The sequence below is a fragment of the Mucor velutinosus genome (assembly GCF_035048745.1).
Source record: "Mucor velutinosus strain NIH1002 chromosome Unknown tig00000268, whole genome shotgun sequence".
Lineage (NCBI taxonomy): Eukaryota > Fungi > Mucoromycota > Mucoromycetes > Mucorales > Mucoraceae > Mucor > Mucor velutinosus.
The window spans coordinates 553035-576703 of NW_027041917.1; the positions used below are offsets into that span (position 1 = coordinate 553035).

A 23669-nucleotide genomic window follows, 5' to 3' on the forward strand; every position below is an offset into this window, starting at 1 on the left:
TCATTCAGCTTTTAGACCGAAAATAATGAGAAAATTCCAAAAATACGAAAACAGGTTTTCTGTGAATATTTCAAATTCTAGCATATAAAAGTCTCATACAAACAGCTTCTAGTGTTGCATTTCATCTTTACAATCAATTTGATCTAATATGTATCATAGAAAAAGTCTTCATTTTTGAGATGAAAAACGCGATCGTTTGATTTTTGAGAAATTTCCCTTGCTAATACTCATGAAAAAATGATGATTTTCATGCATTTGCAACGACCCAAAAAAAATGGAGATAAGGCATCAGAAAGTAAAGCGTGGCCAAAAGGAGGCGTGTGGTGCTATTCCGAGCGCTCAAAACGCTTTGTAGCATGAGTTATTCGTGCTTGAAAAAGGCTAGATCTGAGCAGAATTCGACCTAAAAATAAGGCTTAGTCGGTTGTGTTACCATACAAGTAAGTGGGATATTCTTCTATCTGGTGATCCAGATGTTCTGCATTGTACAGAACTCCAAGTGATGGACACTTTTATTTCAGTTCTAAGGCTTAGATTTTCTTTTTCAAATGCTCAATTAAAATGACTTGTATGTTGAGCATCAATAATATCATACAAATTTGAATGTAACATATCGTTTAATTGGGACGAGATGCCCATCAGAAAACCACTAGTAATTATCAGTGTGGAATCTGAGGCTTTAATAGACTAAAATTCACGAAAAAAGAATAAAAAAAACAGTAAAGTCAACAACTTGATAAAGGTATGTGTGGAATACATCCACTATGATCTGCATTCCGACAGTTCATCCAGTTACCAGATTTAGATATAAACTGTATGTACGCTGGATTAGATGTACGATATCGATTTATACTATTAGAAGATATGGACTTCAGATACGCTAGTACTATAAGATTCATACTATATAAGATAATATAGGCTATAGATGGCACCACGGACATGGGTGGCACTATAGACTTATACTTATATTCCGACATTGACTACGGATGTTTACCATATCTGGATAGGCACCAAGGTTAATGCAATATGAGCTTGTTGCTTCAGATGTGCACTTTATGATCCACGCTATAAGACACATGCTTATATCCGTGATACTAGCTACAGATACTTTATGTACTACAGACTTGTACTATATATGAGACATGCTATAGACATGCATACGATATGCTATAGATATGCCATATATCCAGATACATGCTAAAGATGTATGCTCAGCGATATACACTCAGATATGTACTATTGATATAGACTAAGAAGACTGTACCTATTGGATACATGCTATTAGATCGATATTAATTATCCTTGTAGAAAGGATAGATCAGGGTACTTCGGATGAGAGTCTAATTGTTCATCCAGGCAAAAGCTAAATCATGATTTATTAGCTTGCTGGAGTTGTCTTTTAGCATTGTGGAATTTGAGGCTTTACAGACTAAAATTCACGGAAAAAAAAGAATAAAAAAACAGTAAAGTCAACTTGATAAAGGTATATTTTATTATCAAACTGACAGGTGTAAAGTAAACTGAAGTCTCTCTACTGGCCAGGTAGATGATCCTTCTTATATACTATAACAATGGATAAAAGTTCTATTAATTAGATTGACAAATAAGTCAACTCAGATCAACTAATGTCTAATCATGCTAAAAGACAACTCCAGCAAGCTAATCATGATTTAGCTCTGTCTGGATGAATAATTAGACTCTCATCCGAAGTACCCTGATCTATCCTTTCCATAAGGATAATTAATATCGATCTAGTAGCATGTATCCGATAGGTACAGTCTTCTTAGTCTATATTAATAGTACATATCTGAGTGTATATCGCTAAGCATACATCTTTAGCATGTATCTGGATATATGGCATGTCTATAGCATATCGTATGCATGTCTATAGCATGTCTCATATATAGTACAAGTCTGTAGTACATAGAGTATCTGTAGCTAGTATCACGGATATAAGCATGTGTCTTATAGCGTGGATCATGAAGTGCACATCTGAAGCAACAAGCTCATATTGCATTAATCTTGGTGCCTATCCAGATATGGTAAACATCCGTAGTCAATGTCGGAATACAAGTATAAGTCTATAGTGCCATCCATGTCCGTGGTGCCATCTATAGCCTATATCTTATATAGTATGAATCTTATAGTACTAGCGTATCTGAAGTCCATATCTTCTCATGATCATAGTATAAATCGATATCGTACATCTAATCCAGTGTACATACAGTTTATATCTAAATCTGGTAACTGGATGAACTGTCGGAATGCAGATCATAGTGGATGTCTTCCACATTTGCCCCCACCAGTTTCAACGCATGTTGACTAATTCAAAGAATTATGTAAACGATCAATGATCTGTATTTCGCATTCGCTGACAAAGATATAACGCAATGTGATAGTCTAAAGGTGCTACTGCAATTTGCATGTTGCCCTGATATATCCCATGACAAACATCACTTTACTGTTCTGCAATGTTGAGTCTCTTAGAGCCTCTCAAACGCTTGTCAGAATCATCAAGCTTACGCTTTGATTTGGAGGAAGCAGTGTCACCATTTAGTGCCTGTCTTCTCTTCTCAAGCAGCTCATATTCCTTGATCTTTGCCCAGTACTTACGAATGGTTTGAGGGTTGTTGAACGATGCAGCAGTTTCCCAGGAGTTGGCAGCTTCTCCAAATGTCTTCCATTTTACCAAATACTCTCTATTGTGTTCAGGACCACGATGCGCTCTGATCTCGTCAACCTCATATACTTCTTGTTCGATGATAGACTCGTCGATTGCTACCAGCTTCAATTCAGATGGCACATAGTCGCGATGTAATAGTTCATTCATATCGTCTTTCAACACATATGTAGATCTTTTCTTTTGAACAACTTGATAGGGTCCATCATAAGCGGCCTCAAGTTTGCTTTCTCTATGCGGAAGTCTTACCATAACCCAATCACCAACTTTGAAGTGTGTAATCTTGTGATGCTTATTGAATCGCGTTGCTTGCTCTTCAATAATGCGTTGTGTTCTTTGGTTAATAGCTGGAAAGACAACCTGGTTCATAATCTCTGCCTTCTTGCGTAGCTCACGGAGAGTCATTGGCTTCTTTGGTAAGTTGTCCTTGATCTTAGGATCATCGTAGTCTACGAATCTATTCAATGGTCTAGCAAACATCAATTGAAAAGGTGCACTCTCAGTGCGATACCTAATTTTTGTGTTTATAGCCAGTTGAGTTCCAGGTAGAACCGAGTCCCAGTCATAGATGTGTTCACTGACCATCTTACGAAGTGCATTAAGAATATTTTTAACACCTGATTCGGATGCACCATTGCCCCTAGCGTGGAAAGCCGTAGAGTATCTTTGATTGATGCCAAGTGCTTTACCGATCTCGCTCATCAAAGCACTCTTGAATTCACGTCCATTATCAGATTGTAGTATTTGTACTACGCCAAAGTCTCCAAAGATGGTAGTCAGAGCTCTAGCGACAGTATCGGTTTGTTTGTTGGGCAATGCACGAGTTATAATAAATCTGGTGCAAATGTCGTATACAACTAATATATATATATTGCCATTGTTGGTTGGAGTTAACGGACCAAGAAAGTCAATGCCTATGTGATCAAATGGACCATACGCTACAACGTTTCTCAGTTCATGATAACCCTTTTGAACTACATTGTGTCTTGCACATTCCATACATGATTGACAAATTGCCTTTGCATCATCATATAGACCTGTCCAATGAATACCTTCTTCATGTAGTTTCTTGACAATACTAGCGGCACCAAAGTGTCCAAATTCATGAGTTTCACGAAGCAGTTGGTCTCTCTCATTGTCAGGTGGTGCAATGTAAGCAACGCTTTCATAATTGCCCTCCTTGATCTTCATAGCAAGTACATTCAAGTGCTTGTCTTTATTATAGACTACTTTGTTCTTGGTTAGATAATGCTTTGTTTGCTTATTGTTGCCAATGAATCGTTTCTTGGAGCCTTTGCTTCTCATGATATTCTTTTGTAATTTAGCAATTTTCTTATCACTGTCTCCCGCCAGCTCTGTATGATCTTCTAAAGGTTCATACAAGCGACTAAGTTTGTCAGGTAAGATGTTGTCTAAGCCCTTGATATGAGTGAATTGCAGTTGGGGATACTCGTTTAAAATCTCCATGTAATTTTGAATGACTCTAGTAGGACATTCACATGTGTAGATATAAATCAGAGCTCGATGATCTGTCATAACCTCAATCTCAGGATGCCCGTACAATAAGGGTCGCAAACGAACTAAACCGAATAACACGGCATACAGTTCTCGTCTCAGGACAGGCCAGTTCTGTTGGGATTTGGTCAGAGATTTGCTCAACATCGCCACATAGACTGTGCGTCCTTGATCGTCGCGCTGCGTCAAAATGACTGCAACTGCATATAAGCTAGCATCACATTCAAGATAAAATTTCTTATTCATGTCTGGTGCAGTCAGTAAAGCTTCAGATAACAAGACCTTCTTGATAATCTCAAGTCGTTTGGTGTGCTCCTCAGTCCATTTGCTACCAGCATCTGGATCATTTCGTAGAGCATCAATAGGCGCCATCAGTTTTGACAGATTTGGGATGTGTGGTCTCAAATATGAAATAACACCAGCTAGTTGTTTAACCTGTTTGGCAGATTTGCATGGACCCCAATGATCAATGTCAGAGAGACGTCGCATGTCAACCTTGGAAACATGAGGACCAACTACAAAGCCTAGCAAGTAGATGCTAGATCGAAACCAGGAGCACTTTTCAACACCAATCTTTAAGTTGGCATGTGTCAAGCGTCTCAGCACCTCCTTAATCAATTCGCAATGACTGGATAAGGATGAAGATACGAGGCATAGGTCGTCCACATAGACCTCCACGTTGGGCATATCAGAAAACAAAATGTTCATGACAGAGCTAAAGACAGATGTGATTGGGCGCAACCCGAAACAGCAGCCTAACCATCTATACGATTTTCCTCTAAAATTGAACAAAAGCACATTTCTTGATATGTCAGAAATTCTAAATGAAAAATATGCGTTTTTCAGATCGATTTTCGAAAATATTGTCCCCTTCTGCTTGATCCGGGTGAAGATATCCTGTATATTTGGTATCTCAAATTGGTTTGTATTGTTGGGCATATGCTGGTTGATCCTCCGCACATCCATACAAACTCGAGTTTTGGTGGGTTTGCCATCATTGTCCTTCTTTGATACTGCAATGAGAGGGCTGTTGAATAAGCCGTTAGGTCTACACTGTTCTACAATTCCTGCATCCAGCCATTCATTCAATTGCTTTTCGATTTCGGGCATTGCATGATGTGCGATCGGATATTGCTTGACGTAGTAATCAACATTCTCCTTGATTGGTATAGTGATCTCAGATTCAGGCACGTTACAAAATGTTCCAGGCTTGATTCTCTGATTCTCATCAATAGCATCTTGGATGTTGCTCATATACTTATTCTCCTCAACTTGGGATTCAAAGATTGATGCGGTTTCTGGATCAATAGAATGTTTAGTATCAAAATTGACATTTTCGAAATCGATGCTTTCAAGAAGCTCTGATTTCTCTTCCTCTGTAAGATGTCCAATATCAGCAAACTTGTGAGCAACGCCAGTTAGCCCAATTCTAAGTCGACTCAATGTGTCTACACCCAGTAGCACATCAAAATCGCCTAGGTCCTGAATAAAATTGGATAGCTCAAACGAGTGATCAAATGAAATGTCATTAAGATATCTTATCTTGATAGCTGGTGTTTTACCCAATCTCTTTACTGAATGACTCAGAAAGTTCAAATTGCCTTCAACAGAAATAATATCTTGGGAAGTGAATAGTAGTTTATTGTGAAAAATGTTTTTATTTAAGAAGGTGGAATCTGATCCCGTATCTACTTTCGCGATCAAACGGACTGGTTTTCCTTCTTTGCTCTCTAAAATAATAGGAGTCAGTAACTGAAATGGATTGAAACTTTCAGGTACATTTTTCACATTAGACTTACAGTTGAGCGAGGCATCCTCTGCTTCAATCTCGTCCAAGCAAGCATCTATTTCCTCCATGGTGACATCTCCAACAGCATCACCAATGTCAGAATCAGTGCTACTTTCCATGGTAACATCGTTGGTCTCAGAACCAGAACCAGACTTGTTGTCCTTGCGAACAGTGGTTGTTTGTACAGTATGCACACCAATGTTCTTCCTTGATTCTCTCTCCTTCTTCCAGTCGTAGAACTCTTGACAACGATGACCGTAAGCACGGGGCTTACCACAAAAGTTGCAGGTTTTGGGATCAGAGGATGAGGAATTCATAGAATACGGAGCAGCAGTAGTAGCCCGGTTAGGCTTGTTGTCAGAGCCAAAGTGCTTCAATCTTGACTTACAGTCAATGGTGTTGTGGTTGGCATTGCTCCCGCCATGCTTCGCACAGAAATACCCAGTGGCAGATACCCTTGCCATCTTTGTTCTCAAACCAGAACCACCTGAACCACCCTTACGCTTACCTCTGATGTCGACCTCAACATCATCATCACCACGATTTTGCTCGTCAACAAGGAACAAAGGCAACACACACTCATAGATCTCGTTGATAGTCCATTTGTGGTTGGAACCATGCTTGACGGACATTTGGTTGACCATCATTTGCTGATTCTTGCGTAACAGCGTGAACTGATAGAACTTGGCTAACATGTTGCTGTTAGGAGGGAAGCCACAATCCTTGACGTACTTCATGAACTTATTCGTATAGTCCTGTAGAGTATCATTGTTCTTCATGCGCATGCTGAAGAGTTTGGCCATGGATTCCTCAGAGTTGATGGGAGCACCAAAATGTTTGCGGAACAATGCCTTGGCTTGATCCCAATCATTACATGCCAGAAGATCATTCTTGGTCCATGATTCGAAGTCAAATGGCAGTGAAACAGGCACGTAGCGTTTCCAAACCAAATTTACTTCATTACCGGATGCTCTGATGACGTTCTCAAAAGCACTGAAGAAATGATCGACTGTGGTGAATCGAGGATGGTCAGGCCAATGCTTAGCTTGTCCTACCACCTGGAAACGGGGGATCTCATTGAGATTGACAGGTCTAGCTTTGGAATCAGCCCTCTTAGTAATCGCATTGACTTGCTTGCTGAGCCATTCGATAGACGCAGATGCTTCATCAGCCGCCAAGCGTTCTTCCTCAGTGTAAGTATCACCAGCGTTACGATGGATCTGATCCAAGCGAGCCTGAGCAGTGTCAATCTTCTTGAGAAGATGATCAACTGCAGAAAGTTGAGCGTGCTCATCCACTTGCATAGATGAGTCATAAGGAGAAGAAACACGGATAGAATCTTGAGCAATATCCTCTTGAGTGTTTTCGGTAGCGTTGTATTGGTTGTGAGACATGATAAAAATAGTTTTTAAAGTAGAATAATAAAATGTAGAGTATAAGATAAAGTGTAAAAGTGATAACCTTTGAGTTGAAAAAAATGTGGAATTTGAGGCTTTACAGACTAAAATTCACGGAAAAAAAAGAATAAAAAAACAGTAAAGTCAACTTGATAAAGGTATATTTTATTATCAAACTGACAGGTGTAAAGTAAACTGAAGTCTCTCTACTGGCCAGGTAGATGATCCTTCTTATATACTATAACAATGGATAAAAGTTCTATTAATTAGATTGACAAATAAGTCAACTCAGATCAACTAATGTCTAATCATGCTAAAAGACAACTCCAGCAAGCTAATCATGATTTAGCTCTGTCTGGATGAATAATTAGACTCTCATCCGAAGTACCCTGATCTATCCTTTCCATAAGGATAATTAATATCGATCTAGTAGCATGTATCCGATAGGTACAGTCTTCTTAGTCTATATTAATAGTACATATCTGAGTGTATATCGCTAAGCATACATCTTTAGCATGTATCTGGATATATGGCATGTCTATAGCATATCGTATGCATGTCTATAGCATGTCTCATATATAGTACAAGTCTGTAGTACATAGAGTATCTGTAGCTAGTATCACGGATATAAGCATGTGTCTTATAGCGTGGATCATGAAGTGCACATCTGAAGCAACAAGCTCATATTGCATTAATCTTGGTGCCTATCCAGATATGGTAAACATCCGTAGTCAATGTCGGAATACAAGTATAAGTCTATAGTGCCATCCATGTCCGTGGTGCCATCTATAGCCTATATCTTATATAGTATGAATCTTATAGTACTAGCGTATCTGAAGTCCATATCTTCTCATGATCATAGTATAAATCGATATCGTACATCTAATCCAGTGTACATACAGTTTATATCTAAATCTGGTAACTGGATGAACTGTCGGAATGCAGATCATAGTGGATGTCTTCCACAAGCATGATTAAACATTAGTTGATCTGAGTTGACTTATTTGTCAATCTAATTAATAGAACTTTTATCCATTGTTATAGTATATAAGAAGGATCATCTACCTGGCCAGTAGAGAGACTTCAGTTTTACTTTACACCTGTCAGTTTGATAATAAAACATACCTTTATCAAGTTGACTTTACTGTTTTTTTATTTTTTTTTTCGTGAATTTTAGTCTATAAAGCCTCAAATTTTACAGTAACAATAAAGTCGATGATAATAATCAGTTGTCAACTGTACTTGAAACGAAAGCAAAGAGCTTGTTTATTACAGAGCATCTAACTAGCTTAAATATGATAGATTTCTGGTGAATGACTACCACGTTGAGATGGTCTACGTATAAATAGCAGGCCACTGGCGCCTTATGGATTGTTAGTATAGCTTGCTGAGAAGCTACCTAAGTCGATATGTTTCATGTAGTGTAGATGGATCTGGACATCTTGACATTAAGGAGATTGAATCTATTGTAGTTCCTGAGGCGCCCGTGCACACACAGTTGACTGGACTTGTAAACATAGATGTGATGTGATACGATAAACATCATCTATGTTGCTACAGTGTAAAAAGTGGCTTGAGCAGAAAGTGAATGTACCCTAAGATGCATGCTTACATGCAACATACGCCAGTATATTCTAGTGGAAAATAATGTTTGAGCGATTGATTTTGGATCATTTGCCTTTTAGGCATTGTAGGTCCGTGAACCATTTAAACACAATTCCACTGTGGTATCCTGGTGTCGAATCTTGTATCACAGGATTTGTAGGTATCATGAATATCTAATCGTTTAACTTTGATACAAAGTTTTGTTGTTTGCTTCCCCATTGTGCTGACAACGACTCAGCCTATCCAGTTTTTTCAGTCATCTCACCTTAATAAAGATGAGTGTTTAAAGTCGTGGATGTGCTTAGTTTTACGGCTAAATACGGCACTTACAATGTGGACGACAGTCAAAAGTGTCTTGCTGACCTGATGAGCATCGGGTTCAAACCGTGCAATTTGCTAGTTTCAATTTTGCATAATATCAGTGATGCTCAAGGTATAAAACTACTGTATTCATGCATTTCAAAAAGAAAGACCTGAGCCTCAGAGTTAGAATAAAAGTGTCTATTATTTAGAAATTGTGTTCCGTACAACGCAGAGCATCTATATCACCAAGCAGAGCTGTAATTTACATAGTTTTTTTTGGCAGAAAACCTCAGTTTGTCCTATTTTTAGACCAAATTCTGTTCAAACTTAGCCACTTTGAAGCTTGAATAACTCATGCTACAAAGCATTGTGGACGCTTGGAATAGCGCCAAACGTACCTTTTTAGCCACGTTTGACTAACTGATGCTTTTTTTCAAAATTTTTTTGTTCATTGCAAATCCACGAAAAATCCTCATTTTTTTCATGAGTATTAGCAAGGCAAAATTCTTGAAAATCAAACGATCGCGTTTTTCACCCCAAAAACAAAGATTTTTCTATGATACGTATTAGATCAAATTGATCGTAATGATGAAATGCAACACCGGAAACTCTTTTTCTGGAACTTTTATATGCTAAATTCTGACATATTCGCAAAAACCCTGTTTTCATATTTTTGAACATTGCTCATTATATTCGGCCTGAAAGATGAATGTAACCAGCATCATTCGATGTGCCTTCATTGACTCTATATAGATGCATTAGAAAGTAAAGTATAGCAACGACAATTTTCATAATCAAATTTAGCAAAAACGTTCAAAGAATGTAAGGTCGAGTCAAATTTGAACACGAAAATACCTACTGCACAATTTCAAATTAAAGTACAGCAGTTACGGCTGCCACGGCAGAAGACTGAGAGCAAATCTACTGGCTGTGACGTCGAATATGGCGCCCTCCCATTTTTCCATTCCCCCGTTTTTCCTCCCTTTTGCAAAACGCGTTTAGTATCGAATCATATTGGTTTTGGAACTCTTTTGATTGAAAATAACACTCTAGCTTTTGATAACACGTTCTTGCATTGTTAAAAGTACTTGATACTGCTTCTTCGAAGTGGAATATAGTAGGTACTATTCAATAGCGAGCACTGGAATACGTAAAATCAGCACTAATCGAATTTGTTTATTAGTTTTTGATAACTTTTTTGCCTTTTTGACGTGAGTGCTGCTGCCGTTACTTCTCTGCTATTTCTACTGCCTGCTTCTTTGGTTTACCCTGTCTGGTGATTGCTTCTTTGATTTCTATCTCTGGTAGTTGCTTCTTTAATCTTTGTCTGGTCTCTGGTGTCGCCCGTTCTTTGGTTTTCTATGCTGCTGCTGCTTCTGGTGTTGCTTCTGGTGTTGCTTCTGGTGTTGCTTCTGGTGTTGCTGCTGGTGTTGCTGCTGGTGTTGCTGATGGTATTGCTGCTGCTAGTCTGGTCTCCTTTGGTCTACTATTTGTGGTGTATGCTCGTTCTCTGGTATATCTCCGGTGGCTTCGTATTCTCAGGTCTATTTGTGGCTGTGGTAAGTGGTAAGTATTGTTTTTCTTCTGGTCGTAATGACATAAAGCTTCTCTGGACGTTTTTGTTATTACTTCCTTTCTCATGATAATGCATTCATGAGGTTTTCTTTGCTGCGCTTTTTTTTTCTTTTGTTGGCTGTGATACGATCAGCTCAACGGATGCTTACAATGTTGTTGCTTCGTATGTACGAACAACAAGCATGATGTGCTGCTATATATCTGTATTGCTGCTGTAATACTACTATGTTATATGGCCGTGGGTTGTTATTTGTGTTGCCTCTGTGGCTTCATCACATGAAACAACATTTGGTCATTATGTTGTATTGTACACTTATAATACTGCTGTTGCTCCTGCAATTGTACGTGTTTGTGTTGCTCTACATCCGATTATTGCCATGCACGTTGCTCATGTATGCATTCTTGTTACAACAACAACAAGCTATTCTGAACATTCTCTGATGTTGTGTTTGTTATGCTTTTCTTTGACTCATTGCGTATGAGTATTTCTTTTTTGCCTTCATACTCCTGTAGTACTCCTGTAGTACTACTGTAGCATGTTCTTTTCTTCTGTTCCTTTTTTCTTTTATTATGTTTCTTTGAAGCATACATTATTACGTTGTGGTGGATGTGCCTATCGCTGAAGCTCAACAAGACTTTATCCGAGACTAGGAGATGGATAGGCTGCCTCCATTTGGTTATCGCTACTTACTTTAGTGATGATTGAGAGTCTCAACGCTAGAATCTAAAAGCTAGGTGGTGTAAGTAAGGCATGCTCTAGCACCTGAGGGAAGTTTGATGATAGCAACGGCTATATTGCTATATATAGCTGAGCTTAAAATTTTGCCTCACATCAAAACAGAGGGAAACCCTCGCAAATTTTTTTTTAGGTCAACGGAGTTTTCAAGCAATCTGATTGGCTAAGAGGTTGAAACAGCGAAGGGTTATAGTTAGTTGATCTCCGATTAATCTGTCATTTATCATGGTTTGTGTTTTTGTAATAAATGGGTATCCAAACAGAAACAATTTATATTCTTCGTTATTCAAAAGTATAAGATGAAGTACAGTAATTTGATCTGGCGTCTACTACATAGTTTGATGAGATAATTAATAGAAATCAAGCTTCATTGACATCTTTTTCATCTTCATCTTCTTTGATAGTAGGTGCTAATTTACCACGTTTGTCATTTAATTTATGTCCTGGTGAAATTATACAGTATAAATAGTATAATAGGTGTATTCTGGTCATCCCGCCACTAAACAATCATTTTACTGTTGGGAGCTATAATTCAATATTTTATGCTTAAAAAGAGTGCCTTTTCCTCAACAACTGGAAATGCATGATTAAGTTACCGACTTGATTCACCTTTGCAACCTCTTTGCAGAAACTGGCTATATTATGAGTTAAATGACTCTGTCAGACAACTAACAAAGAATTTTGCATGCACCACTGTAGCAAAAGTTAGACTTGAGCGGTCACTGTTCAACAATTTAGCGAGGGCTAGCATACAGGGTGCTGTAGATTCATAAGAACTGATATTACTACGGATGTGAGTAAGACCTTAAACAATAGGTAAAGCATAGGTCTATTCAATGAGTATGGTTATAGGTAAAGTGTTACAGATTTAAAGAGATACGTTTCTTTGAAAGGCCTCAAAAAAATGAAAGACTGGCTTGTCTGAATAGAAGCTGCGGGATAACTATCTAGAAGAATACCATTCGATGCGCATTTTTATTATTTGCAATCTAACTACGTACTTGAGCAATGGTTGCCGCCGAAAAGAATACGGTCGAGCGACTAAAAGGCGCAAATATGCATCGTAATGGTGTTGAGCCAGTAGGAACTCGCAAGTTCCAAGTTGAGAAAATGACAAGGCGAGAATGTTAGCCTAAAGATGTACGTCCAGTATTGAGCTTGAGATCGTGTCGATTTCAAGGTGTCGATAAGAACTTGACATGTCAGTAAATCTTGCTGTTAAGACTAGATAATCATTATAGCTTCCGTTCATCAATCGCTCATTACGGTACTACCAGGAAATTCTAAGAATAGCGCATGGCCTACGATGTAAGACCATACTACGATTTACGATACAACAAATGCTCTCTACTAAGTCGATGGCAAAACATTTAGTATGCGCCACGCCGACTTTCTCGACAAGAGATAAGTTTTAGACGTTGCATACACAGCATTTTATTCAATACACTAGAATACTTAATTTGTACATAGTACTGTTCAAAGATCTGTCTTTTGACAATGCTTGCCATCGTAACCTTACGACCACATCTTTTGTCGTTGTACGTGCTGCTATAAATGGGATTGCATCTTTTATCATCACAAGTAATCTATGAATCAAAGCGTTAAGCATCCGTAAAGATTAGAGATCAGCATGGTCTTATCCAGCTTCTTTATAGTCCTATACTTACAAAATGTCTGAAGATTTCCCCTGTGGCACTACAATATATTTCTTTGTCCATAAATCTCCATCTTTTGCCGCATATCAGGTTCTGGATATACAAGTGCAGTTTGCCTTGGGCTCTCAGGATCTAACATTCGAGAATTTACCAAATCCAGAATGTCAGAACACATATCAAGTGCAACTCAATATGCTTGACCTTATCAAGGTCAAAGGAAAAGCTCATCCTGCTTAAAGAGTATAACTTGCTACTCTAATTTACAGTGCAATACCCTTCTGATTTGTGACTTTGGAGTCTTATTGTGTGAATGACATTCCTGAGATTTTTAAGCGACTTGATTTTTTCACCACTCCATTTCTTTTTTTTTTTCTTTTTCATTCATAGTTTCCATCATGCCACCTAAAGGTATACAATCTAGTCTGTTGATCACTTGTAAATACGCTCTGTGCTGATAAATCTCTCTTTTTTATTTTTGAATCAGAGGCCTTAAAACGTAAAAGGGGCAGACCACCAGTCAATGCCAAAGAAACCAGCACAACACCACCACCACCACTGTTTACTAGAAAATCCAGTTCAAGGATTGCACAAAGCACTAGAAAATCCACCAGCGCACCTGACCCTGAGCCAACAACGCGCTCCTCATCTAGAAAGAGAGGCAGACCAAGCACATACTATCCAGCCGTTCATGAAGAAAATGACGCGAAACGAAAGCGCGAAAGTGGTCGTACAACGACAGGTCCCAAATCTCCAGTATCAGACGAATATGAAGAGGAGGCAGAGAAAGAGGAGGAGAAAGACGAAGACGAGGAAATTGATGTGGGCCAGCAAGACGAGAAGCCAGTCTCTGCATTGGGTGATGAGAATGATGTAGAGTCAGATAGGGATGACATTGGTGAAACCAAAGTAGATGGTCAAGGCCATTTATTAGAAGGTAAATCAGAGTTTTTCTTTGAAAGCTCAATGGAAGAGAATACTTATCATACTTGAGACAGGTCGTGAGTACAAGGTTTCTACATTTACACTACCCAATCATGGTGAGCAATTACTCATGCTGGCAATGGAATGCACCAAATTACTAGGCTATCGTGATAGCTATCTCTTCTTTCACAAACACCCCCTATTGAAGCGTATTCGTATCAATGACGAAGAAAAGGCCATGTTGAAAGATATGGGCCTGGTGGTGCAATGGTTCAAGCATCGTGATGTCGCTGTTGTTACTGCTCGTTCCGTATTCAAATGCTTTGGACACAAGATCATCAAACGTGGTAGACGCATTCGAGATGATTATTACGAAAACGGACATCCAGAAGAAAAAGCAACAACCAGACAATCAGCACATCTTCGCAAGCAAGCATCCTCCAGTGACGGTACTGCTGCTGCTTCTAGTTCATCCATGTTTGGCAATGGAACGCATACCAGTAACGAAGAGGAAGAGGAAAACGACGGTTCTCGTAAATCATTGATTGGCAAGACAGCAAGATCAGAAGGATACGCATCAAAAGCACCACTTACAAATCAAACTTGGATGCATCATGCCGCTTTGGCAGCGAGAGGATTCAACGCTCAATTACACGAAAGACGAGCCGCTAAGCCTACCTTTTACGATATTCATTCCAACATCAATCAGGTGCCAGCCTCGTATCAATCTACATCATGCAAATTCGAGCTCATTAAGGGAGACAGCGCGGCAGCACCATTAGTCGAGTTTGACGCTCAAGTAGCAACCACCGCAGCTACCAAGGCACCCGTTTATCGTGGCATTGGAAAGTTTTTATTGGACTGCAATGTGGATGCTGTTGTGGAAGCGTACCCAGGGTCAGCAGAGGAAAAGGACAAACTCAGAGCAGTGTTGACAAACGACCAACAAGTGAAAGCTTTGGATACAAATGACGATGACAGGTATCCATTAGCCATCATGGAAGGACAATTTCAAGCACAGTTCCCAATGTGAGTTTTTGCAGTATTGATAAAGATATATACTGACAAACTAGAACAGACATCAAGCACGATTCAACTATCCTACACCCAAAGTACCTGATCCGACTGACATGGTAGACACAGCACAATCCTTGGCCGCTCAACAATTCTATCTGGGCTTGGTGTATCAGTCCGTCAATCAATTCGCTGATCCAGCCAGACAATCACCCATGGGCAGATCACCACAGAGTTATTCACCTGCTCCCCCACCACCACAGCAACCACAAATTCAACATACACCTCCTGTTCAACCCACACTACCCATGCAACCACAACCATCGCCACAACAAATGCAACTACAGCCACCCAGAATGACCATGCCTGTCGTGACACCAGAACCACCCATGTGCCGAACCATGCTTCCAGGCAACCAAATGTGCAGAAATCCAGTCAACAAGCCAGGAGAAAAATGTTCTGCTCATCAATCACCTAAACAAATGTCTGATTTTGCCAAGGGACCTCCGCCGGTAAGTGTGGCAGAGAATGTTGATAAGAGGTCCACTTGCTCATGTATTCCTATCCCATCTAGCAAATTGTCTACTCTGATAACAAGTGCGCAGACTGTCACCAATTAAAAGCAGCCGAATCCTTGTTCAATTCACCCGAAGAGCATGTCACTGATGATTTCACCGTGATCAAATGTTCCAAATGTACTCGAAAGTATCACCCTGTGTGCGCCAATCTAACTACGCCATTACAAGTAGCAGCGGTAGAGTCTTACCCATGGTCTTGCCCTGAATGTAAGATTTGCTGTGTGTGTAAGAGTGCTGGTGATGAATCCACACTGATGATTTGTGATGGATGTGATCGAGGATGGCATACTGGATGGTAAGTTGTTGTCAACCAGTATATTATGCACAGTAGCAACTCACACTTTTATCAGCTGTGATCCCAAGGTGGAAAATGTGCCTGAAGGATCATGGCTCTGCCAATTCTGTGCCAAATGTCATAGCTGTGGTGAACATGGCATGGAAGAAGAATCACAATACACACATGCGATAGCACCCAAAAGCGACCGCTACAAGTATCCCGTCTATTTGGCCACTTACTGTCCCAAATGCAACGGTAATTTCAAAGACGACCGGTTCTGCACCGTGTGTCTCAAGACGTACTCTGAGGAAGAAGAAAACGACGATGAGGACAATGAAATGGTTGCTTGTGATACATGCGATCATTGGGTCCATACACGCTGTGATGAGCAATTGACACCCGAGAAATATCAAGTTTTGTGCGATGATGAAGACGCAAAGTATAAATGTCCCATGTGTGAAGACAGATTCAAACGTCTTGTGGATACAAGTACGGCTGATTTAGCGCTCAAGGGACTATCAGCACCTTGTGGTACTGCAGTTGGGCTTTTGGGCGGAAAGGCAAGTAAACAGTGGGTATATGGGATAGAGGTTTATTGCTAACCGTTGGAGTAGATCAAAACAAGAGGCATTGTGAAATTTAAAGAAATCAAAATTGGTGTACCTGAAATCAACGGTGCAGGCATTGCAGAAATGCCAGCCAACAAAAAATAGGGGCTTCTAATGTGAGGATCGCTGATTGACAGTCGAGAGATACGCATTCCAGCCTAAAGCAACCACATTTGTTACCATGAGTCGATAATTCAACGGAGTGAAATAAAAGTTGACAACTTGAACTGCTGGCCAAATCTTCACACATACACACATACATTATATAATAAATAAACATGGCTTTTCATACAGACACTTAACATGTAGTATTACCTTGTAATTACCAATAAGCGCAGTCGTATACCCACTGGATAGCTTTTCTTTGATCTCTTGCAGTGATTTGCCCTCAAAAATGCCTTGACCGGTAAAGAAGGCTAACTTGATGCATCAGTGAAGCTCAATAACATGTGGCAGAGCTATACATCTTGTTTACCTGCGATAAAGAAGGGTGCAAAGACGAATTGATCTAATGCTACTTTGGTGGCTAAACCTAAGAGAGATACTTTAGTATAGATTACACAAACCAATGTGATACCACATATCCACCTTGAAACGCATTCTTTGTAGCAACTTTTCTATCAATAAATCGATACCAATTGCTCAGTGCTGGACCAGCGAAAACACCACCAAAGGCCGTCATTCTAAATGTGCGTGTAAAATCATGCTTATCCCAGCCTTGTTTCTCTACAAATTGCTGTGCAATGACATCGCCTAAAAGGAAAAAAAAAAAAAAAAAAAAAAAAAAAAGGGTTCATCTAACCATGGTTGCATTTTTTTTTTCAGCTTGAAATTACCAGCACCAAACAAGACAGCTATAACAAGAAAAAAGACATTAGTCATATCCATGCCTCTACTAGCGACATCCATTACCGTACCTGTGGATACACTTTGAATCAGGATGGGCCTCTTTGTAAGCACTCTATGATATGCAGCAAACATCGAGATAATGATAGAGATATGACAAAAGAACCACGATATCTAATTGGCTTCATGTCGCGCTACTTCGGTCGTCTCTTTTAAGCTCTTTTGCTACTCCTACCAAAAATTATCTTCATCATCATTATCCCAATCAAGGTATAGATTTCATTTCATTTTAACTTTTTTTTTTTTTTTTTTTCTTTCTCGCTTTTTTCTTTTTTGTTTGTATAAACTTGCTCGAAACAATGTCAAGCATCATCAATAAACTTCGAAGACGTCATTCACATGAATATGCGCCCTACCAACATTTGGAGCAACATTTTGAATCTGCCGAAATTGTAAGAGATACCATCATTGGTCTTTCTGGTGAGTAACAAATGTAATACGAGTCGAATTGGATGGACTGACATGATGAACAAAGATGGCTTAACTGTGCCATTTGCCTTGGCTGCTGGCCTTTCCTCGCTTGGTAGCTCAAAGATTGTCATTTATGGTGGTGCTGCTGGTAAGTCATTTTTGGAGAGAGAGAGATTTTGAAACAAGTCAACTCATGGCATTGACATGTTGTATAGAACTTGTAAGGTAAATAGTGTTCATTCATATGTGTGTATGCAACATGTATGCTGAGGTGCCTGCTTGCTTTAGTGGCGCTATTTCAATGGGTTTGGGCGGTTACTTGGCTGCGAGATCAGAGATTGATCATTACCGCACTGAACGCCAAAGAGAGGAGCGTGAGGTAGAGGAGTGCCCACAAGATGAGGAAGACGAAATTGTGGATATTTTGGAGCCTTACGGATTGGACAGAGACACCATTCAACCTCTGATTGAGAAGCTCAAGAGCGACCCTCAAAAGTTTGTTGATTTCATGATGAAATTCGAGTTGAATTTGGAGATGCCTGATCCTCGCCGTAGCTGGGTAGGTAGTAGTAGTAGTAGTAGTGAGATCTGGGGTGAAAATAGAAACAATGCTCATTATGTTGTAGATTTCCGCATTGACCATTGGTTTATCCTACTTTATTGGTGGTTTGATCCCATTGTTACCTTACTGTTTCTTTGACGACTCGATCTACGCTCTTTATATCTCTGTCGCTGTGACATTCTTGACATTGCTGGTGTTTGGTTACATCAAGAGTAGACTAGTGAATCCAAATGGTGCTGTTTGGGGTGCTATTCAAACATTATTAATTGGTGCTATTGCTGCTGGTGCAAGTTATGGTATCGTCTATTTATTACCTCAAGAACCAGGTGTCTTGTTCTTCAATAAAGTTTAAGGGGGGCGGCATAATACCCAGTGTATATATGTAGCACCAGATTTATGCTGAAGGCAAACCCACTGGTCGCACTGTTCAGTTTTTATGCAACTAACCTAATCTTGTTTGTTTGTGTGCGTTTCATGCTGATGATACACCTTCTCCAAGCCTCCTCAGACACTATTTGAAAAAAGAGCCCTCAAATTAAGGGACTCCTGCACAAACTGATATAAATAGCTCTTTTTTCCATTTTGTGCCTTTTCTCTCTCCCTTTCTCTTTTTCTACAATACACCATGAACATACTGCGTACGCTTTGGCCGTTGATTTTCATCCTGCCATCTCTGGCCATTGCCTCTCCTGAGGAATTAAAGACGTTGTACGATCGAAAAGTGGATTTCATCATTCAAGATTATAGCAGCAACAGTATCCAAATTCCAACATGGCTGAATACGTTTTCCAGTGAAAATGGTACCTGGACGGATGTGGATTATACTGCTGGATGTACAGCTCGAAGAGCCAACTGGCCAGCACAGCAACACTTTATACGCATTGGTAGGTGGTGAATTGGGAGCTTGGAATAGACCACGCTAATTGGCATATGCGTACAGTGTCCATGGCAAGTCAGTATAGAGCAGATCCTGCCAACAGCACACAATTGTTGCCTTACATTTCAAAGGCCATGGACTATTGGTTTGATCATAATTACACACCAGATGCATGCTTGGATCAAGGTGGATTACCCAATAGTGAATGTCCATGCGGTACACCTGGATTTTGGAATACAAACTGGTTTGGTCAGGTATATTTAGACTTAACAGCATGTCATATATGTACATTATGTTTACAAAACAAAAAAAAAAAAAAAAAAAAAACTACTCTATAATTAGATGATTTTGATGCCTAAATTGATATCAAATACCTGTGTCTTGCTCAAATCAAACTTGACAACCACGCAACGAGGCAACTGTACGCTTGTCAGCCAAAGAGTGTATAATCGCATTGACACGGATGTGCTGGGCATCGGTCCCATGACAGGCGCCAATATGCTGGATGCTGCCACTAGTGTCTTGAACCTTGGCTTACTGACAGACAATGAAACGCTTGCCAGAGACGCTTTAAATCATTTTTATAATCAGACCACCATCACACCAGGCACAGGTGTTGATGGTGTCAAGGTTGATGGCTCCTACTTGCAGCATTTCGCTCAACTCTACACTGGCAATTACGGGAAAGACTTTATCAATTCTGTCGTGGTAGCCTATATACAGACCAGTAACACATCGTTTGCACCTCCTGCAGAATCTCAGTCAGCATTCCTGACGTTGATCAATGGCACTGAATGGATGATTATCAGCAACCACACTGCCAATGCTGCATCATCATCCAACCACAACAGCACTCTGCTATGGGAGTACAGTGTCATTGGCCGCATGGTATCCTTCTTGGCTGCGGATAAGCAGGCCAGTGGTGGCGTTGCACTGAATCTCACCCGCATTCAACTCGCTGTAGAAGGATGGCAGAATGCTTCCAGTATCCAATCCATTGTACAACGCTTGAGTGACCTCAAAACACCATCATCATCGTCATCAGAAGGCCAAGGTAAACTCTCAGGCACACGCAGCTTCTACACGTCTGACTATCTGGTGCACCGAAGCTCCAGCTACGTTACAACGCTAAAGTCATTCTCTACTCGTACAACCAATTCTGAATGCAACAACGACCAAAATTCCTTTGGCTTTCACTTGAGTGATGGCTCCATCTTTTCATATATCGATGGTGACGAGTACATTGATGTGTTTGCCTCGTACGATTGGAATCTGATCCCAGGCACCACTGTGGATTACGGCGCCACGCCTTTTGGCTGTAATATCACACAGTTTTACGGCAACACAACGTTCGTTGGATCTGTTACACGCAACAAGGAAGGTTCTTCGTCGCAAGGCGGTATGGCAGTAATGCAGTACTTGAACCCAATGACGGGAAGTTTGCGATGGGAAAAAACCTTCTATTTCTTTCCTGGCTTCTATGCTGTTCAAATTGGCCCCATATACTCTCAAGGCACAGCACCTATTGTTACTACCTTGGATCAGTCCAACCTCAAAGGCGATGTCTATGTTGATAACCAGAAGCTAACAGTCAATCAGTTCACAGCGTCTCAGGACAGAAAGAGCAAACACATCAACATCTGGCATAATCGCGTCTTGTACACAGTACTGGATCAACATTCAAATTCGACTATTCCTAATATAAGCATCAACACGGCAGCACATGATGTGAACGATTGGTCATCCATAGGCATTTCTCAAGGTAAAGCGACCCAGCCCATATTTACTGCTACCATTCAGCATCCTCCAGCTGCGTTGGTAGAAGGCAGCAATAACACTACAGCAGCTCCTGTCACTTACATTGCCCAATTGAATGTGGAATCCAAGCAAGAGCAAGCTCCTGAAAGCCTTATTCAGTTTGTCTACCAAGATGATCAAGCATTGGGCAAAATACGAGGCGCTTATCACGTCAAAAACAAGGCAATTGCACTGGCCTTCTGGACAGCAGGCAGCTATCAAACGCCTTGGGGTATCAGTGTAAAGACAAACCAGCCCATTTTAACGTTTTTCACCATGGAAAAGCAATCGTATACCTTGACAGTATCTGACCCAACACAACTGCTGACCCAAGTCAACATCACTGTCATTCACGGTCATGCAGAATCAAAGGATTACAGCGTCAATTTGCCCCAGGGTCCATTTGCTGGTAGTAGTATCAATATAATTTGATTTTTGGTATTCATTAAATCACAAAACACATGTATCGCTTGTACGCCTTTTTGAAGCTCTCTTTCTTTATTTACACATTGAATATACACCTGATTACATTGTCAAATTGCCCAACATATGCTCCACTTGGGCACGATTGATCTCATCATCCAAATACTGTTGTCCGCCATTATCCAAAAAGTTCTTTTGCACATAATCCTCATACGAGTCATATTGGTTTGTATCTATGGATGTATCAGTTTCGCCGTACCGAGTCAATGTTGAACCTCTCCATCGATGTTTTACCTGCTTTGACTTGCACTTGCTGTAACAAGGGCGCTAATTGTTCCCAAATACCCCTTGTCGCCACCAGCTCGTAAATCTCTTGAATTGTCTGTGACCAAATAACACCCCTTGCTGTATTTGTTTGTATAATTGCCATGAGTTCATCAAAGATAGCTGGGTCATTGACAATTTGATACACCTTATCCAGATCCAAAAATCCATCTGCTGGCTGCATGTTGTCAACAGCCATACAATCCTCTCGACTCAAGTACCCATGACGGTCCTCCATCACAATCTCCTCAACATACTCTCGCGCATCCTGGGGTAATTCTCGAAAGAACTGCATCAACGTCTGCTTGACTTCCTCTTTATTCACAGGCGTTGCACTATCCAAACAAAGACATCTGACAAACAGCTCCAGTTCCAAATCGTTTTCCAAAAAGCAGGATACTCTGTAAATGAGTGGGTAGTGTTCTGATACTTTGATGACAAGGGCGTCGTATTCTAGTGAGCGTGCTGCACCAGCCATGAGTTGTTGGAAATCGGCCAGTAATTGCGGCATGTAGGTTTGAAAGGTAGGTGTCCATCGCTCGGTGATGGTAGTTACGGGTGTGAATCGAGGTGTTTGAAGTGAGAGAAGAATGGCGTCAAATGTCTCTTTGTTGGGACAAGATTGATGCAATGTGGAGAGAAACTGGTAAATCTGTAATGCTGAATGTGGGTGTGACATGATTATACTGTATATTGGTTGACCAAAAAGACAAAGAAAAAAAAAGGCTGTGATACATCCACACACAAAAGATGATACGGCTAACACTTTTTGCCGTTGCTGTAATATCAGAGTTTAAAAATCTGAAATAAACAAATAGGAATGTCGGCTAATTTCGTGATTTCATGCAACTGAACTGTGAGCCATGACATGTTGATTTAGTATATCATCGTTCATCTACAGAGGATACTCCTTTTCAAAACAAGCTGTAAGCAGGCTTTCATCACAGAAATACCACATGCTTAGGCTATGCATCAGCTCAAGCGTTGCGTCGTTGTGCCTTGGAAGTGCAAACATCCTATTTTACAACAGTAGTTCATGTAATGGGCCTCTTTTATCTACGTCAGATGAGATACTCTGGGTTCTTCCTTGCTATTGAAGAGAATCTATGTGTTCCCTTGAGTTTACATACGTACATCTGACTGATGGTTTTTGAATTATTATATTCCTAAAGCTTTTACAGATACGAATGTTTTTACAACTCTAGTAGATGCATTCTTCATGATTATTGCATCTTTTGTGATAACTTTCAAATGATGGCACATGGCATTTCGTCTGATGCATAGCAATAAAAAAAAACCCCCCCTTACAAGCCTCTATCTTACATTAAAAGGTCCTCTTTGCTCTCTGTTTGGTGGGCACAAAGTTTTGAAGCTATAGGAGGCTTTTATAAAAGCGGAATACAGGTTTTTGATGTGAGTACCCGGGCACAAGTACAACGTGCAACAGCTTTGTTCCTCGATCACTAATTGCATATAGGAAACTCATACTTTATTCGTGGATCGATGGCATGATTCATGTCTAATGTATTAACCTTATTTTCAATCTCAAGCAACTCCAGAGACATTAATAAGAATAAACCATAGAACGCACTCTCTATTTGAACCCTGTGGCACGTCAAGCCAACAGAATGCTGACTATATAACACAATATTGCGTCTTCAAACATAGAATTCCTATGGAAAGATGGCATCAAATCACGCTCAAAATCTCTCAATG

General features: G+C 40.1%; 7 protein-coding genes across 7 annotated transcripts; 3 read left to right on the forward strand and 4 right to left on the reverse strand.

Moving 5' to 3' along the window:
• Positions 1-2458: 2458 nt before the first annotated feature.
• Positions 2459-7378, reverse strand: ATC70_003944 (uncharacterized protein; the record flags this gene model as incomplete). The annotated part of the gene is made up of 1 exon (XM_064823299.1): positions 2459-7378. The coding sequence occupies one exon, from the start codon at positions 7376-7378 to the stop codon at positions 2459-2461; it is 4920 nt and encodes a 1639-aa protein (XP_064678611.1).
• A 3270-nt stretch (positions 7379-10648) lies between these two features.
• Positions 10649-10930, reverse strand: ATC70_003945 (uncharacterized protein; the record flags this gene model as incomplete). The annotated part of the gene is made up of 1 exon (XM_064823300.1): positions 10649-10930. One exon carries the CDS (start codon positions 10928-10930, stop codon positions 10649-10651), a length of 282 nt encoding a protein of 93 aa, XP_064678612.1.
• Positions 10931-13650: 2720 nt separating this feature from the next.
• Positions 13651-16758, forward strand: ATC70_003946 (uncharacterized protein; the record flags this gene model as incomplete). The annotated part of the gene is made up of 7 exons (XM_064823301.1): positions 13651-13663; positions 13740-14189; positions 14251-15205; positions 15255-15702; positions 15765-16063; positions 16119-16605; positions 16660-16758. 7 exons carry the CDS (start codon positions 13651-13653, stop codon positions 16756-16758), a joined length of 2751 nt encoding a protein of 916 aa, XP_064678613.1.
• Positions 16759-16764: 6 nt separating this feature from the next.
• Positions 16765-17634, reverse strand: ATC70_003947 (uncharacterized protein; the record flags this gene model as incomplete). Its single annotated transcript, XM_064823302.1, has 6 exons — positions 16765-16893; positions 16969-17069; positions 17129-17185; positions 17242-17406; positions 17490-17507; positions 17571-17634. The coding sequence occupies 6 exons, from the start codon at positions 17632-17634 to the stop codon at positions 16765-16767; spliced, it is 534 nt and encodes a 177-aa protein (XP_064678614.1).
• A 224-nt stretch (positions 17635-17858) lies between these two features.
• NIT3 (Omega-amidase nit3) lies at positions 17859-18884 on the forward strand (the record flags this gene model as incomplete). Its single annotated transcript, XM_064823303.1, has 5 exons — positions 17859-17979; positions 18035-18118; positions 18186-18195; positions 18259-18529; positions 18597-18884. The coding sequence occupies 5 exons, from the start codon at positions 17859-17861 to the stop codon at positions 18882-18884; spliced, it is 774 nt and encodes a 257-aa protein (XP_064678615.1).
• A 273-nt stretch (positions 18885-19157) lies between these two features.
• On the forward strand, positions 19158-21638 carry ATC70_003949 (uncharacterized protein; the record flags this gene model as incomplete). The annotated part of the gene is made up of 3 exons (XM_064823304.1): positions 19158-19416; positions 19473-19663; positions 19752-21638. The coding sequence occupies 3 exons, from the start codon at positions 19158-19160 to the stop codon at positions 21636-21638; spliced, it is 2337 nt and encodes a 778-aa protein (XP_064678616.1).
• Positions 21639-21731: 93 nt separating this feature from the next.
• Positions 21732-22632, reverse strand: ATC70_003950 (uncharacterized protein; the record flags this gene model as incomplete). Its single annotated transcript, XM_064823305.1, has 2 exons — positions 21732-21862; positions 21924-22632. 2 exons carry the CDS (start codon positions 22630-22632, stop codon positions 21732-21734), a joined length of 840 nt encoding a protein of 279 aa, XP_064678617.1.
• Positions 22633-23669: the final 1037 nt, after the last annotated feature.